The sequence below is a fragment of the Anguilla rostrata genome, chromosome 17 (genome assembly GCF_018555375.3).
Source record: "Anguilla rostrata isolate EN2019 chromosome 17, ASM1855537v3, whole genome shotgun sequence".
Lineage (NCBI taxonomy): Eukaryota > Metazoa > Chordata > Actinopteri > Anguilliformes > Anguillidae > Anguilla > Anguilla rostrata.
The window spans coordinates 62,483-81,228 of NC_057949.1; the positions used below are offsets into that span (position 1 = coordinate 62,483).

General features: G+C 41.9%; 1 protein-coding gene across 11 annotated transcripts in view; it reads right to left on the reverse strand.

The window, feature by feature from the left end:
* The window catches only part of LOC135243908 (fas-binding factor 1 homolog), an 82,831-nt gene that overhangs the window by 19,249 nt on the left and 44,836 nt on the right, over positions 1-18,746 (reverse strand). For 10 of the 11 annotated variants that reach the window (XM_064316044.1, XM_064316043.1, XM_064316036.1 and 7 more), the window contains 4 exons: positions 14,394-14,443; positions 14,074-14,205; positions 13,096-13,196; positions 4,808-5,014 (listed from right to left, as the gene is read on the reverse strand). In XM_064316044.1, the coding sequence (XP_064172114.1) occupies positions 4,808-5,014; positions 13,096-13,196; positions 14,074-14,205; positions 14,394-14,443 (490 nt within the window). The remainder of the gene's footprint in view (positions 1-4,807; positions 5,015-13,095; positions 13,197-14,073; positions 14,206-14,393; positions 14,444-18,746) is intronic. The other variant, XM_064316045.1, reaches the window with a different exon arrangement.

Below are 18,746 nucleotides of genomic sequence, written 5' to 3' on the forward strand. Positions count from 1 at the left end.
TTAAAACAATACAATCATAAGAACAATACAATCATAAAAACAATGAAAATCGTAAAAAACAATACAATCAAAAACAATACAAGAACATTTTACATCAATACATTCAAGCTGATAAACATTAAGGCAACATTATTTAAAAAATGCACAGGTCTCGACTCCAAATTCATTTATCGCATGTTTGAATTTACCTATTGAGACTAAGGGATCCAATTTGAAAATCTCTTGAAGTTAATTCCATTCTTTAGGAGCACAATAACTGAAAGCAGTTTTTCCTAGCTCAGTTTTGACTCGAGGGACCTCAGGAACTAACCAATCCTGAGACCTTGTCTGGTAATGACTACAACGCCACGTGATGAGCGATGTCAGGTAAATAGTTAGTTTTCGTAAGATTGCTTTGGAAACATACAGGAGCAAGTGCTGCGTTCTCCTAGCGGCACTTGCTCCTGTATGTTTACAATACAGATTACAATGATGCGTTTTAAAATGATCACCAGTAATAAAACGACGAGCTGAGTGATAAACAGCATCAAGCTGCTTCAAAGTGGTAGAGGCAGCATGCATATAGATAATGTCACCATAGTCAAGTACTGACAGGAAAGTAGACTGTACTAAAAGCTTCCTATTATCACGCGAAAAACATGATCTATTTCTATAAAAGTACCCAAGTTTTAGTTAGTTCGTCAACATGTATTTTGAAAGACAACTTTTCATCAATAAAAATCCCAAGGTACTTGTAGGAGGGCACTCTCTCCATTGCAGAACCATCCAAAGTGCAAACATTAGAGTCAATTTCCTTATGTGTGTCAATGTGTGTGAGTGCGTTTATGTGTATGTATACTGCACATGTGACTGAAAGCGTATAGGTATGTACTGGTATTACGTATGTATGTATGTGGAGGAAACATATATTTGTGCATAGAGAATGCAAACTGTTAGTGGAAAATTAATGTAGGCATTTTGTAAAATAACACCTGAAGAAAAACACTCACACTTACAAAGCACATCTTGAATGAAATGCATGAATTAAATAGTTTTGCTTAGAAAGACTGACAAACCCCCCTGCTCAGCTGCCCCATAAATTTCTCTCTGCCAGTAAATCTGATGAGCTTGCAACTTTTTTTATTAATAAAATGACCATCATTAGAGCGGCTATTTGTTCTTCCACATCAAATAGCACACCTGTAGCACTTACACCCCCTGCCAGGAAAGGTACCCCAGCTGAAATGTCTAATTTCAGTGAAATTGATAATGAAACACCATTAGAAATAGTCCAGCACCTTAAGCCATGCACCTGCGCATTAGACAGTATTCCCTCTAGAGTTTTCAAAGACAACCTCAGCTGCTTAGCCTCTCAACTACTACAAATAGTAAACTGCTCGCTCTTTCCTCCCTAAATCTTTGAAAACTGCAGTCGTAAAGCCTCTTATAAAAAAGAAAAATCTAGACCCTTTCCTATTAAACAACTATCGCCCTATTTCCAATCTCCCCTTCATTAGCAAGATCCTTGAGAAAATAGTTTTTAATCAACTTAACAACTTCTTAAATCTCTATGGCCTCTTTGATTCTTTTCAGTCAGGTTTTCGAATCAATCACAGAACAGAGACAGCCATTATCAAAGGCCTAAACGACACGCGCTTAAATATTGACTCAGGAAAAATATCAGTTCTTCTTCTGTTAGACCACACTGCAGCTTTTGATACCATTGATCATCAAATACTTTTTGACAGACTAGAGCATTGGGTCGGTCTCTCCGGCTCAACCCCCAAACGACTATAGCCCCATCAACTACCTGTATCTTTGCATTGAACAAAAGGTACACCTTTATGCAGATGACACAATTATTTATACTATAGCGCCATCTTTAAAAGTGGCAATGGATTCCCTACAGACTGCTTTTAATTTATTGCAGATGTCACTTGTTAATTTAAAATTGGTTGTAAATTCTAAAAAATTTATGATTTTTTTCACATTCCCGTTCATCACCCACTGTACGGTTTTAACACTAGATGGCATGCAGCCAGAGAGGGTTACCTCTTACAAACATCTCGGCATCTGGATTGATGACAAGATGACCTTTGCCGTCCATATTGATAGCCTAAAAAAAACTTAGACCAAAGTTAGGTTTCTATTTTCGTTTTAAAAAAATGTTTTCCTTTTACTGCTAGAAAAAGATTAGTTCAAACTACAGTACTTTTTTGTCAGTATTAGACTATGGTGATGACATTTATATGCATGCATCTTCATCTCTGTTGAAAAAACTGGATGTAGTCTATCATGCTGCCCTGCGGTTTGTAACTTGTGCAAGTGTACATACACACTGTTGTAATTTATATAAATTGGTTCAATGGACTTCATTGTATTCAAGCAGAAAAACCCATATGTTAATTATTATTTTTAAAGCTTTACTGGGTAAACTACCGCAGTACATATCCGGCTTACTGAAATATTACTCCAGTAGCCATAACACTAGCTCCTCAGAGAAAATTCTCCTCATGGTCCCAAGTACTTGAACAGAACTGGGTAAATCTGCCTTTTCCTTTCATGCCCCGCATGTCTGGAATGAGTTACAAGGCATACTTAATCTGAAATCCTTACCCTCTCTGGACATGTTTAAAAATATGTTAAAATCAGTTTTACGTTATTTTTACGTTATTTTATGTTATTGCTTCTAACAACAATTGCCTTTTAGTTCCTGATCGTTGTATGTTCTGTTCTGTTTTGTTTTTGATATGTTTATGAAACTTCTATTTTTCTGCTGCCATCTTGACCAGGACTCCCTGGCAGAAGAGATATTGTATCTCAATGGGACCTTTCTGGTTAAATAAAGGATAAATAAAAATAAATAAATAAAAACAAGTAAATAGTTGGATGCGCCACAACTTTCTACAGCTAAATAAAGACAAAACCGAGATTACTGTTTTCAGGAGCAAAGTAGCGAGACAAAAACTTGCTTCCTATCTTGATTCATGAGGCTTACAAACAAAAACACAAGTCAGAAACCTAGATGTACTAATTGACTCAGATCTCAACTTTGACAAGCACATTAAATCAATAAATAACCAAATCCGCCTTTTACCATCTCAAAAACATACCTAGAGTCAGAGGCCTTATGTCCAAAAAAGACCTAGAAACTCTCATTAATGCTTTTATTTCAAGTAGAATCGATTATTGCAATGCTCTCTTTACCGGTCTCTCCAAAAAGTCCATCAAATGGCTTCAACTTAACCAAAACGCGGCTGCCAGGCTTTTAACTAGGTCAAACAGAAATGAACATAACACCCCAATCCTCAGGCCCCTACACTGGCTTCCGGCTTGTCAAAGAAAAGTGCTGCTACTCGTTTACAAATCACTAAATGACTAAAGGACCAAAATACATTTCTGAAATGCTTCAACATTATGAACCAACCAGAACACTTAGATCTGTAGGGTCTGGCCTAAACTTAGAAATGCCTCCACTGTTCTGTCTTTCAAAGCCGGATTGAAAAATCTGCTCTTCTCAAGGGCCTTTGACTGAGCTCCACTATAACTGTATTGCACTTTATTTTTAATTTTCTGCCCTCTTGATCTTATTTTGTTTTTCATTCTACGTGTGTTATTTTACATGTGTTATTTTATTTCTACCCTATTTTATCATTGCACTATTTTTAATCTATTTATACTATCTAATTGCTTTCTATCTTGCACTATTTTTAATCTACTTATACTGTTGAATTATTTTTATTGTCTTGTTGACCACTGTTTATTGATGTAAAGCACTGAACTGCATTCAATTGTATGAATTGTGCTATATAAATAAACTTGACTTGACTTGACTTAATCTTTTCTGCTAACTCCACAAATTTGTCCTGCAGAACCTCAAACCTACCTTTACCTATGTCATTGATTTCTATGTGAACCATGACCGCTGGATCCCTCACGACTCTGGCCACGTGCTTGTCTGCACACTCCAGGAGATCTACCTGGGCACCAGATTCCTTTTCGTGCTAACTTTTTCTTCTTTGCCATATTTCTGGCTACCTGTGGTTTAACTACCCCAGTCAATTTAACTACCCTCCACCTCCCTCCAACCCCCACCTCCCTAATGACTGGACATACTTCCAACAAGCCAAAGGAGGCAATAAACAAATAAAAAAGAATGAGTTACCGATACCAGTGGCATGAATAATCCATACTCCGAAGTGAAATTGTCACCTGGTAAATGTTTGTCTAACAGAGACTGAGCTACACTTGTGTGATGGACAGTTCTAAGACATAATGGGTTCCTTGTCACCTTGTGGCAGACACATAACACTACAGTGCGACAAACAAACAAACTGATGAAGATCGATAAATAGTCCCCCCCCAATCCCCGATTTCATTATGAACGTGCGTATCACTTGCCGAAGAGAAGGCTGAAGATTAAAAGCACTCAAAAAACAAACTGAAGATGGTTGCAGTACAGGACTAGCACAGGTTCACCAGGGAAGATCCAGACCAAGCAACTGGTAACATTTATGGTTCACAGACTTCAGGCAATCATTGAAAGCAAAGGATTTGATACCAAGTACTAAATATGGTTACTTTATTCATGATCATTTTAATTTGTCCAATTACATCTGATCTCCTAAAATGGGGGAACTATGTATAAGAGGCTCTGTAATTCCTACACGGATCACCCAATATAGACGACAGTCTGAACTTTAACCTCACATTAATTTTTACATTTCAAATCTAGTGCGCTGGAGTACAGAGCCAAAATAAATTGTACCATGGTCCAAAATACGTACGGACTGCACTGTATAAATGAGTGAATGCAATAGATGAGTACCTCTGCAGCTCCTGCAGGCGTTTGACCTCCGCATCTCTATCCTGCTGGATCTGGGTGAGGCGGCGCTGGTACTGGGCCTGTAGCTCCACCCACTCCTGCTCCATCTGCCGCGTGACAGTGGCCAGGCGCTCCATGAGCTCCTCATTCTCCTGCTGCCTCCTTGCTTCCCGCTCTGCCAGTGCATCCTCCAGCAGCTTCACACTAGCCCTGAGAGGAGCATACTGGTCAAACACTGGCCCTGAGAGGAAAATACTGGTCAAACACTGGCCCTGAAAGGAACATACTGGTCAAACACTGGCCCCAAAGGGAACATACTGGTAAAACACTGGCCCTGAGTGCTATATACAGGTCAGAAACACTGGCACTGAGGGGTATATGCAGGTCAGAAACACTGGCCCTGAGGGCTATATGCAGGTCAGAAACACTGGCCCTGAGGGCAAAATGCAGGTCAGAAACACTGGCCCTGAGGGCTATATACAGGTCTGAAACACTGGCCCTGAGGGCTTATATACAGGTCTGAAACACTGGCCCTGAGGGCTATATACAGGTCTGAAACACTGGCCCTGAGGGCTATATACAGGTCTGAAACACTGGCCCTGAGGGCTATATACAGGTCAGAAACACTGGCCCTGAGGGCTATATACAGGTCTGAAACACTGGCCCTGAGGGCTATATACAGGTCAGAAATACTGGCCCTGAGGGCTATATACAGGTCTGAAACACTGGCCCTGAGGGCTATATGCAGGTCTGAAACACTGGCCCTGAGGGCTATATACAGGTAAGGAACACTGGCTCTACGGGCTACATACAGGTCTGAAACACTGGCCCTGAGGGCTATATACAGGTCTGAAACACTGGCCCTGAGGGCTATATACAGGTCTGAAACACTGGCCCTGAGGGCTATATACAGGTCAGAAATACTGGCCCTGAGGGATATATACAGGTCTGAAACACTGGCCCTGAGGGCTATATGCAGGTCTGAAACACTGGCCCTGAGGGCTATATACAGGTCTGAAACACTGGCCTAGCTATACAGATAAGACATGGCTCTAGGCTATATACAGGTCAGAAACACTGGCTCTGAGGGCTATATACAGGTAAGGAACACTGGCTCTAAGGGCTATATACAGGTCTGAAACATTGGCCCTGAGTGCTATATACAGATAAGGAACACTGGCTCTAAGGGCTATATACAGGTAAGGAACACTGGCTCTAAGGGCTATATACAGGTCAGAAACACTGGCCCTGAGTGCTATATACAGATAAGGAACACTGGCTCTAAGGGCTATATACAGGTCAGAAACACTGGCTCTGAGGGCTATATACAGGTCTGAAACACTGGCCCTGAGGGCTATATACAGGTAAGGAACACTGGCTCTAAGGGATATATACAGGTCTGAAACACTGGCCCTGAGGGCTATATACAGGTAAGGAACACTGGCTCTGAGGGCTATATACAGGTCTGAAACACTGGCCCTGAGGGCTATATACAGGTAAGGAACACTGGCTCTAAGGGCTATATACAGGTCAGAAACACTGGCTCTGAGGGCTATATACAGGTCTGAAACACTGGCCCTGAGGGCTATATACAGGATCATGGAACACTGGCCTGAGGGCTATATACAGGTCAGAACACTGGCTCTGAGGGTATATACAGGTCTGAAACACTGGCCCTGAGGGCTATATACAGGTAAGGAACACTGGCTCTAAGGGATATATACAGGTCTGAAACACTGGCCCTGAGGGCTATATACAGGTCTGAAACACTGGCTCTGAGGGCTATATACAGGTCTGAAACACTGGCCCTGAGTGCTATATACAGATAAGGAACACTGGCTCTAAGGGCTATATACAGGTCAGAAACACTGGCTCTGAGGGCTATATACAGATAAGGAACACTGGCTCTAAGGGCTATATACAGGTCAGAAACACTGGCTCTGAGGGCTATATACAGGTCTGAAACACTGGCCCTGAGGGCTATATACAGGTAAGGAACACTGGCTCTAAGGGATATATACAGGTCTGAAACACTGGCCCTGAGGGCTATATACAGGTAAGGAACACTGGCTCTGAGGGCTATATACAGGTCTGAAACACTGGCCCTGAGTGCTATATACAGATAAGGAACACTGGCTCTAAGGGCTATATATCAGTAACACTAGCCACACGAGGCAATCCAGATCCATTGGGTGCCCGTAACCACTCGTAAAATTTAAAATCTTGGTGAAGGAGATGGCCCCTTCAAATCTGCAGATAAATGATCAGAACGCACACACCTCCCAGACCCCTCCATTATATCTTGGTCACGGCTACAGTCTGTTCTGTCTGCTCAGTGCTGGAATGAGTTTCCTACAGTAATAAGAACAGCAGAGATGGCCATCTTCCGACGCAGTCTGACTTAATTTAACAAGTAAATTTTTCTTCTTCATGTCACAAAGAATACAAGTACTATATTCACATTGTAGTATATTGCAAACAATTTACATAAGAAAAGTGTTTTAACTCAGCGGTCCCCAACCCCCGGGCCACGGACCGGTCATTTGGTACCGGGCCGCACAAGAAAGAATAAATAACTTACATTATTTCCGTTTTATTTATTATCTGAGTCTGAATGATGTTTTATTTTGAAAAATGACCGGATTCTCTCTTACATCTCGGTCACGTGATACGTTAACGCTAAAATTTAACCCACAAGCAAGCAAAATGAGTAAAAAACAGACGTCTTTGGAAAGTTTCTTTGCGAAGGGGAAAAGGCCCAGTGAGGAGACAGAAGAAGAGCCTACGGCTTCCAAGAAAAAGAAAGCTGCATTTAACAGACAATACCAGGAGTCCTACTTAAAATATGGATTTATCGCGACAAAATTACGGAGTAGACTGGACATAAGCAACACACTTTGGGTGTCATTGTCTTCCATTACCCCTAGATGGGACCGTCTCGTTGAAGAGAAACAAGCTCAGGGCTCCCATTGATTTAGCGTTATAGTGAGTTAAAATTTTCATGCACTTTATATTCGTTTTTGTGGTGTATCTGTATCTTATTTTTAAGGCATGTTTAAACGTTACCATAGCGACCAAATAAAGTTGCATACGAGTACACAGTGGATTCACGTTTATTATTATATTTACAATATACCACAGTTTTTATGCCGGTCGTATCATTTTATTTTGTTGTATTTATCCGCCACACCTTAAAGGCCGGTCCGTGAAAATATTGTCTGACATTAAACCGGTCCTTGGTGCTAAAAAGGTTGGGGACCGCTGTTTTAACTGATCAAATTAAAGACTGCCTTTGAATCAATAGGCTCCTAATTGGAGAAAGCATGGACACATGGGCACTAAACTAACCATTTGTAGATAATGAAGAATTAAAAAGACAAACCAAATGACAACAAGCCAAACCTCCAAAGTGTGAATACATTTCAAGAAAAAAACTTACCCAGCCTTAGCTCAGAGATTGTGGACATGTAACATTTCTACACTGCAATGCTGTGGAACCACACTACGTTCATAGTCCAGCATTGGCCTCTTGGATTTGGTGTCCTTCATTCTGTGTAGCCGTTGGAGGGGATATCTTTATATATATATATATATATATATATATATATATATATATAAAGATATGCGCAGATGTTTAATAGCATACATTTGCATGTTTTTGTCTCATAACTTTCATCTTCTGAGTGATATTCATTTTTTTTATATTGCCTGAAACAAAAGTAAACATTCTGCAAACCAATCAGGAAAAATTTTTGAATTTTGTTCAGCGCGTAGACCTATCAGGGTTGATTTTATTTGCATATTTAGCAGTTGATGTTTATTAGACCAGTGGATATTGTTTTAACATAGTCAAATCGTATTGTCTTATATTTCAAAAGGAAAAAAATTACTATACTAAGTTGAAAGTGTATGGTTGACAGGCACTGAATGTTTGCTTAAGACAAAGTTTTAAAAAATGATACCATGTTATTATACAGTCAATATCTGGGAATAAATATTGAATAAATATACAACCTTCCCATTGGTTTTACGCGTAGAGATGTCCGTTTTGAGACTGAGTGGTCATATATTGTCTTCCGTTTGTGAAATACACACGCATTTGTAATGCCTGGGTACATTCCAAAATAGCTGTGCATAATACCACACCTGTTGTTTACGGCGTTGTCACCCTTTTTAGTACAGTCTGTCTTGATTGACAATACATTTATTCAGTAGGTGAGAGTATAAGCTTTCTAACGATGTATAGCATGTCTGATTTTGCTTTTGGAGTAGCGTTTTATAGGTCAGCATAACCGAAAATTTTCTTATCATCGCATTCATGTACGCATTCACTCTGAGGTAATGGAACTGGAATGGAGTGTATATCAGGAAATAGAGACTATATTACTAGCGTGTCCAAGCCTATAAAAAGATTGGATCAGGCCGGCTCTAACTGAGTCGCGAGACATTTCACACTAAACCAGACCTGCCAACCTTAGGAAAATATTTTGAGTAACACAATAGTTAGTGTAACGCTTAGTTCACGTTTTCGCACCACTTCGCTTTGCACGCACACGCAAGCCTTTCTTCATAATCCTAGTTTTGACTGTTAAAGTGATCAGGCAAAATTGTATAATTTGACCTGATTCTAAAATATCACTTGCACTGCACTGGGCTATATTATGATATACTTTCAAGTCAAAAGTTTGAGTACACCTGCTTAAAACAATTTTTTCATGATTAATATTTCATTATATGATGTGTGTGCTTATACAAACTGATAACCATAATGAATTGCATTCACTTATTTAATAAAAATGGAAATTATTTTGTATATTGTAACATGTTTTCATTTTCAAGTATTTACAGAAACTTATGTTGTAATGAAAAAAAAAAGCTTACCTTGCGATGTAAAGCACTGTCAATTATGAATAAAACCAAGTTTCTAAAGTTCATGATTTCCATTTTTATTTAATAAATAATTGAATCAGCTTATATAGGCACACATCATATAGGCCTAATGAAAAAAAATAGTATTCAATTGAAAAATTATCTAGGAATGTAGGCTTTTGTAGCTAGAGGTTTAGTCAAATTATTACCTGAAGCTCCTTGGTGGCTAATGTCAAAATCATAATGGTACAATGTGCAAAATGCATGGTGCGAAAGTTTTGAGAGGTGGAGGCACGGCCATTGCTCCTGATATTTTGCGAAGAACGTCTGGACGGCATGGAATTTTTAGTAGGTCTGCTCTCTCTCTCTCTCCTTGTTAGATAGATAGATAGATAGATAGAAACTTTATTGATCCCGTAGGGAAGTTCCCTTAGGGAAATTCAGGTTTCCAGTGAGTACAGCACCATAAGTTAAAAAGTTAACAAGTTAAACATCACACATCAAACATAGAGATAGTAACGATGTACATAAAATAAATAAAGAAAAGAAATAAAGAATAAAGTAGCAGCGGTTATATAAAATAGCAGCGGTTGTTCCAGTTTAATTAAATAGGTAGTAAACAATAAATAATGAGACTGTTCAGTGTGATGATGATGATGTTCAGGTGATCAGGCCTAACTCTACTTCCTCAGACCTCAGACCTAACCTATCCTCCCCCACCCCCTCCTCTCCCTTCCAACTTTGGAGTTGTACAGTCTGATGGCACGGGGAACAAAGGAATTTTTCAGTCTGTTCGTGTTGATCCTCGGGAGCAGCAGCCTGTCGCTGAACATACTTCTCTGGTTGCTGATGACAGTGTGCAGGGGATGGCTGGTATTGTCCAGAATTGCCAGCAGTTTTTCTAGTGTCCTCTTTTCCGCCACTGTCACCAGGGAGTCCAGCTTCACGCCAACCACAGAGCCGGCCCGCCTGATCAGCTTGTCCAGCCTGGAGGAGTCCCTCTTTGATGTGCTGCCCCCCCAGCACACTACAGCATAGAACAGGACGCTGGCTATTACCGACTGGTAAAACATCCACAGGACTTTCCTGCAGATGTTAAACGATCGCAGCCTCCTCAGGAAGTACAGTCTGCTTTGGCCCTTCTTATAGAGATTGTCAGTGTTGTTGGACCAGTCCAACTTGTCATCCAGCACCAGCCCTAGGTACCTGAAGCTGCCCACAGCCTCAACTTCAACCCCCTCAATTTGGACTGGTTGGGGGCGTGGTCTGGACTTTCCAAAGTCTATGACCAGTTCTTTTGTTTTTGAGGTGTTGAGCTGCAGGTAATTAGTGTGGCACCAGATGACAAAGTCCCTCACCAGACTCCTATACTCCTCCTCCCGTTCCCCCCTAATACACCCCATGATGGCCGTGTCATCAGCAAACTTCTGAATGTGACACAACTCAGAGTTATAGCTGAAGTCCGAAGTGTATAGGGTGAAGAGTAGAGGAGCCAGCACAGTCCCTTGGGGTGCTCCTGTGCTGCTGACCACAGTGTCAGATGTGATGTCCTTCAACCTGACATACTGTGACCGGTCTGTGAGGTAGTTGGTAATCCATGACACCAAGCGGGGGTCCACTCGTATCCTAGCCAGTTTGTCTTGAAGCAAAAGGGGCTGGATGGTATTGAAGGCACTCGAGAAGTCCAGAAACAAAATCCTGACCGCGCCACTTCCCTTGTCCAGATGCGAGTGGGCCCGATGCAGGAGGTAGAGGATAGCATCCTCCACCCCAACTTCTGTCCGGTATGCAAACTGTAGCGGGTCTTGAGCATGCTGCACCTGAGGCCTGAGGAGGTTGAGGAGGAGCCTCTCCAGTGTCTTCATGATGTGTGATGTGAGTGCCACCGGTCTGTAGTCATTCATCTCACTTGGCCGGTTCTTTTTCGGAACCGGAACGATGCAGGATGTCTTCCACAGGGTGGGCACTCTCCCTAGTTGTAAACTGAGGTTGAAGACGTACTGTAGAGGCTCCCCCAGTTCAGCGGCGCAGCTTGTCCGGGCCAGCTGCTTTCCTGGGGCGAACCTTCCTCAGTTCACTCCTGACCTGGTCCGCAGTGATGCAGGGAGGGGGATGGGAGGGGGGCAGGGAAGAGGGGTCAGCTCTGGAGTTGGTTAGAGGGGGGTGGGGGATGGGTGGAGGGGACCGGTCGAACCGGTTGAAAAAATTGTTGAGCTTGTTCGCCTTCTCCACTGTCCCCCCCTCTACACTGCTCACTGTTAGTATCCTCATCATCCGACGTCATGATTATTTTCTAACTGGAAGGCTGGTCGGGTGACTGGCTGCAATAATAGGAATTATTTACTACGTTAACAGTCTATAGTCAAACACCTTTGCAATGGTCACTTTGTTCCAACGGAGCGTGCGCGATTCAAAGTTTGAACAGTGAGTCTCCGTAGCGTTTGAGTTACTGCAGCTAAATGAGTCAGTTATTCACACGTCTCATAACGAGGCTAAATCGTATGCGAGCTACTACTACGGCTAACTATATACACAAATTTATCTCATTAGGATATACCCCTTGAACTGTATCATCTCGTAAAGTTACCGAACACGTTTTACCGTTTTATATGTTAACATTACGGTCACATTTTTGTGCTTCCCTTCCCTTTTTACCTCAGCAATGCAGCGTTACGCCTCGGTGGATAATAAAGTACCGCTGCGTATCAGGGGATGTTGAGTGGGTAGAGGAGGGGTTACAGAACCACAAGCACAAGGTCGTAGCATCTGGTTCAATCCGAGGGATGTAGTTTAAATACCGAATACATGTACGGTATTGTTTTGTATTAATTGGCTGTTTTCCGTAATTAAATTACAAATATATATATATATATATATATATATTTTTTTTTTTTTTTTTGCGTAGTTTCAGCTGGCATTTCGTACCTGCGTATTTTGACCAAGAATTGCGTGGTTGGTACACAGGTCTGCTAAACAAGCAATGGTGATGGGGGCATGCTCCAGTCAAGCTAAAACTGTTTTCTCTCCAATAAGGAAAATTTGTCTGCAACAGAAAAATTACAGCTAATATCGTCCGGTGTTCGGTAAGTATAGAAAATCTTTCCAATAAAAGTACAAGCAATTCCTGCCCCAAAACTACATTTGTAATCATTAAAAAAATTCTGCTATTTTATCCACTAAAAGGCATTTCACTTTTCCTTTAACTACAATTTATTTTCCTGAAGTACATGAGTCTCTCTCAGTCTTGTATTCTTGTGTGTTCTCCGCACATTTTCCCTATAGAGTGCATCTTAAGGACAGGAAATTGCTGAAAAGCACCTTTTAAACCAAGGACAAAGGGTTTCATGTTCTTATTAAAACACCAGTGCATATTCTGCTTTGAAACTTGGCATATGATAAGGTGAATAACCCAGTTTCCATACCTGTGCTTGCTCTCTAGGAGCTCCATGTCCTGTGTGTGCCGGCGCTGGAGAGTCTGCAGGACAGCTTCAGCCTGATCCCGCTCCAGCTGCAGGCTGTGCATCTGCAGGAAGGAGCAAAAGAAAACAGCTTGCCTTACAGTAACTGTGCTGTGGCTCTGCCTTACAATAACTGTGCTGTGGCTCTGCCTTACAGTAAGTATGCCGTGGCTCTCCCTTACAGTAACTGTGCTGTGGCTCTGCCTCACAGTAAGTGTGCTGTGGCTCTCCCTTACAGTAACTGTGCTGTGGCTCTTCCTTACAATAACTGTGCTGGGGCTCTGCCTTACAGTAACTGTGCTGTGGCTCTGCCTTACAGTAACTGTGCTGTGGCTCTCCATTACAGTAACTGTGCTGTGGCTCTCCCTTACAGTACGTATGCTGTGGCTCTCCCTTACAGTAACTGTGCTGTGGCTCTCCCTTACAGTAACTGTGCTGTCGCTCTGCATTACAGTAAGTATGCTGTGGCTCTCCCTTACAGTAACTGTGCTGTGGCTGTCTGTGGCTCTCCCTTACAGTAACTGCGCTGTGGCTGTCTGTGGCTCTCCCTTCCAATAACTACGCTGTGGCTGTCTGCGGCTCTCTGTTACAGTAACTGTGCTGTGGCTCTGCCTTACAGTAACTGTACTGTGGCTCTCCATTACAGGAACTGTGCTGTGGCTCTCCCTTACAGTAACTGTGCTGTGGCTCTCCCTTACAGTAACTGTGCTGTCGCTCTGCATTACAGTAAGTATGCTGTGGCTCTCCCTTACAGTAACTGTGCTGTGGCTGTCTGTGGCTCTCCCTTACAGTAATTGTGCTGTGGCTGTCTGTGGCTCTCCCTTACAGTAACTGTGCTGTGGCTCTCCCTTACAGTAAGTGCGCTGTGGCTCTTGTTACAGTACATGCGCTTGCTGTGGCCATCTATTAGAGTAAGTGTGCTGAACGTAATCCTTACAGTACCTGTGTTTCCAGCTGGATGAGGTGAGCTTGAGAGGCCAGTTCTCCAGACCTGTGCTGAATGCCCCCTCTTTGAGCCCACAGAGTGCCCCTCTCCACAGCATAGTCTGTGCCACTGAGACCTGGCTGTGTCAGCTGTACACAATCACACAGAAAATCTTCAACTTCAACAACTGAAAGCACATACAGTACACCAATCCATGTGCACTTACTAGCAAACATGTCTGAGATACCAAATGAACAGTTATGTGGCAAGCATATCACACGAGGGTTAAGGAAATCACAACCTGTCATTAGTTAGTCATGCAGGTATGCGTGCATACCTGAGATTGGACAGCAGTTGAAATATTCTCCATGTATGTCTGTTGTGGAACTAAAAATCAAGAACATTATGAACATTGTAGACCAGCATGCATTTCATACATTGTGCATTTGAGTTCACAAACAGTAAACTCAAGTGTAATTTTACAGTGAATGTGCTGAAAAAGCAGATTTATAAGATAAATAGTTAAACATCCGCCTCTACATAAAAGTACCTACACTGCATGGAGTCGGGCAGCATATCTGGAATACCACTGCTGGGCTGCTTATGCCATAGTGGGACAAGACAGGAAGTTGAGGTCACTCTGACCGGCCAATCCCAGAGCTCTCAAAGTATCTGAAGATGGCTGCTTTGGAGGGAAGCTAACAGAAGCACCTTATGCTAGAGGGAGAGAGACTCTGCGACCAGAGCAGCAGCGGTCTGTGGGGACTGAATTCATTAACTGGCATAGTTTTGAACAGAAGATGAGAGGCTGGCAGAGTGGGAGTGTCTGATGAAGGCAATACGCAGGTTGGCAGATCTATGCCATGTGTTCGCAACAGTCAATGCTAGTGTGTGAGTTAGTTAAAAAAGACACAGCTCCGGCGCTCAGGGGGAACACAAAATACTGACAGACCTGTGGACAGCAGCTGCAAGCTTTTGGTAGACATTATGAGTTGTGTTTGGGGAAGACACCCGGTTCTGTACAGGTTCTTTAGCTTTAAATTGAGCAGGTGTATCTAGTGCTCTGATTACCTACAGACTAGATAGTATCTAACACTGTATCAAGCGTGGTCTTACAAACCCCCAGAGTTTCTGCCTCTACTACCTGACCTGGTAGGCTGTTCGAAAAATTCTTCCTAATGTCTGTATGCAATTTACCTTTTGCTAATTTCCATTTATGTTCCCTTACTCTACAAACAGAACTCAACCTGAAGAATCTCTTGTAGTTCACTTTGTTAACCCCCTTTATGAATTTAAAAGCCTCAATTAAACCACCTATTACTAATTTGCAGAGGTTAAGAATCTTAAGTCTTTCCTCATGGCTTTTATATTTCATACCAGGAATCAATTTGGTTGCCCTTCTTTGAATCTTTTACAGAGCCTCTATATCTTTTTTGTAGTACGGCCCCCAGAATTGCACGCAATACTCCAAATGTGGTCTAACAAATGTATAAGAGAACTTTCTTGGATTTTATAATCAATATTTTTGGCTATATATACCATTTTTTGATTTGATCCGGATGGCCTTTTTAACTGCTAAAGCACAGTAACTAAAACCTGAAAGGCTTTGATCAACCATTACTCCCAAGTCTTTTTCTAATTGAGCACATTCCATTTTTGTTCCTTCCATGAAGTAATCCTGCCTAATGTTTTATTTCCCACATGCAGAACCTTACATTTGGCTATACTGAATTTAATTTGCCAGGTTTCTTCCCACTTCTGGATTTTGTTCAAATCTTCTTGGATTACTTTTGTAGATTTCAAACCATTATCTGGGCCTCCCAGCTTTGTATCCTCTGTGAATTTGACTAATGTACTTTCTACGTCAAGGTAATTGATATAAATGAGGAAGAGCAGTGGTCCCAGCACTGATCCTTGTGGGACTCCACATCCCACAGTTCCCTGCTCAGATAATATCCCTCCTATGATCACTCTTTGTGTTCTACCTTGTAGCCAGTTATGAATCCACTTTGAAATACCTCCTGTAATTCTTCACTCCAAACAATCTCTCATATGGTGCCTTATCAAATGCTTTTAGGAAATTTAAGTATATAGCAGCATAAGCCTTTTTATAATCAAAACACTTGGTAGCTTCTGAAAAGAGTACCAGAAGGTACCATGCTGGCTATCCCTTAGGATGTTATTATTTCCAAGAAACACTCGTAATTTGTCTCCCCAGTCTTATATATTGATATTATATTATGTTGCTTCCAGTCCTTAGGTATTTCTGCAGTTACTAAAGACTAAAAATACCTGCCAGTGGTTAAAAGATGATCTCACCTAACTTTTTGAGTACCACTGGGTATATGCTAGTTCATGCAATTTATCCAGTACTTCTTCTCAATAACTTCCAAGACATTTGGACTTTTCATGAACTCAAAGATGCTTTACAATAAGTGGTACAAGTGGGTAGTGCAGGTGGAGGTATTTGCCTGATTGTCAATGCGTCTATAGCATCTGGACACATACCACAGACTCTTAAACTTGCAGTCATCAAACCCCTTCTTAAGAAGCCAAACTTGGATTTGAATGACCTGTCTAACTACAGGCCTATCTCAAATCTCCTGTTCCTTTCTAAAATACTAGAAAAGGCCATGTCAAAATAACTTGATTAATTTTTGCACTCCAATCATATATTATATAGTTTTTCAATCTGGTTTTAGACCCTCTCACAGCACTGAAACAGCCCTGGTCAAAGTACTCAATGACCTACTCCTCGCTACCGACAATGGCTGCATCTCTGTACTTGTGCTTTTAGACTTAAGTCCAGCATTTGACACAGTTGATCACCTCATCCTTCTGGATAGGCTTGAAAATCTTGTAGGCCTCCGTGGACAGGCACTCTCTTGGTTCAGATCTTACCTATCAGACCAATATCAATTTGTGCATTTTAATAATGATTCCTCTTATACATCCAGGGTTAGATATGGAGTACCACAAGGATCTGTGCTTGGGCCTTTGCTCTTCTCTCTTTACATGCTCCCCCTGGGACAAGTTATTCACAAACATGGCATTAATTTCCACTGCTATGCAGATGACACCCAGTTGTATCTATCAGTTAAACTTGATGAAGTTGTCCAGCTGTCAAAGATCAAAGCCTGCTAAACTCCGATAAGACCGAGATAATGGCCCAAGTCCATCAGATGCAAACTATCTGACTATATGTTTAACATTGATGGAATCTCCATTACTTCAAGTGCTGTAATCAAAGATCTTGGTTTTACCTTTGATCCAGATCTTGCATTTGATATACATATTAAAAACATCTCTAGGGGTGCCTTTTATCACTTGAGAAATATCTCAAAAATTCAGAAAATACTGTGATGAATACTTACATGATGCAGAAATGCTAGTTCATGCTTTTGTTACTTCAAGATTAGATTACTGCAATGCTCTTTTGTCTGGATGTGCAAATTCCTCTCTGAATGGGCTCCAGCTAATTCAAAATGCAGCAGCTCCTATTCTCACTAGAACAAGGAGATTCGAACACATCAGCCCAGTGCTAGCATCGCTCACTGGCTGCCAATTAAATTCCGAATAGACTATAAGATACTACTTCTTACTTTTAAAGCCTTACATGGGCTTGCCCCTTTGTACTTAAATGATTTACTTCTTCCTTATATTCCCTCACAAATGCTCCGTTCACAGGGTGCAGGCCTCCTTGTTATTCCTAGAATAGCTAAAAATACCATAGGTGGTAGAGCCTTCTCCTAACGTGCTCCCCTCCTGTGGAACAAGTTGCCTGCCCATGTTCGGGGCACAGACACTATCACCCTATTTAAAGCTAGGCTCAAAACATATCTTTTTAGTCTCTCCTATATTTGAGGGGCAGGAGTGGGTGGCGGGCATAGCTATAGAGTCTCTGGTGGACTGAGCGGTTAGTGCTGTCACTGGAGCATCATTGGTAGTGCTGTGTTAAGCTGAACCGGTCATGGTTGGTGATGACTGTCTCAAGCCTGCCCTCATGGCTGCGCTGGCCCCTGCCTCTGTTTCCCTTAGCTATGCTGCTATAGCCTTATTCTGCCGGGGTTTTCCTTATTGCACGCAGGCACCTCTGTCTCTTCTGCTCTGCTTGCTAATATACCCTTTGAACCCCCTAAAATGTTTTTGTTTTGTTTCTCGTTTTCCTCGGCTCTGGGAACCTGCCCGGAGCTCTAGCCCAAGCTTGCTGAGCACCAGCTCCAGTCCTAGACCAGCTAGACAGCTGGGCACCCCTGCCTCCTGCCACTATTGACTTTCCATAACAAACCAGTGCCTGCCTGCGGCAGATGGGTTCCCCCTCAGAACCGGTTCTGCTCAAGGTTTCTTCCTGCTATCAGTCAGGGAGTTTTTCCTTGCCACTGTTGCCCTAGGCCTACTCTTTGGGAGCTGGTTCTATGTAAAGCTTCTTTGTGACAAAGTTCCTTTGTTAAAAGCGCTATACAAATAAAATTGATTGATTGATTGCCTAATTGCTTGATTGCCTCCACCTGCCTGTGAGCCAACATAAGTCCAGCAGTATGAGGCAGGGGAGATCTTCTTTGGGGTTTGTTTTGTGTGGTCTGTGTTTGGTAGGTTTTTGTGAAGACTCTTTTATTTTGTGAACTTTGTGAGTTTTTGTTTGTTTTAGATTAATTAGTCTAAGTTTGTGTTTTTAGATCAGTTTTTGTCT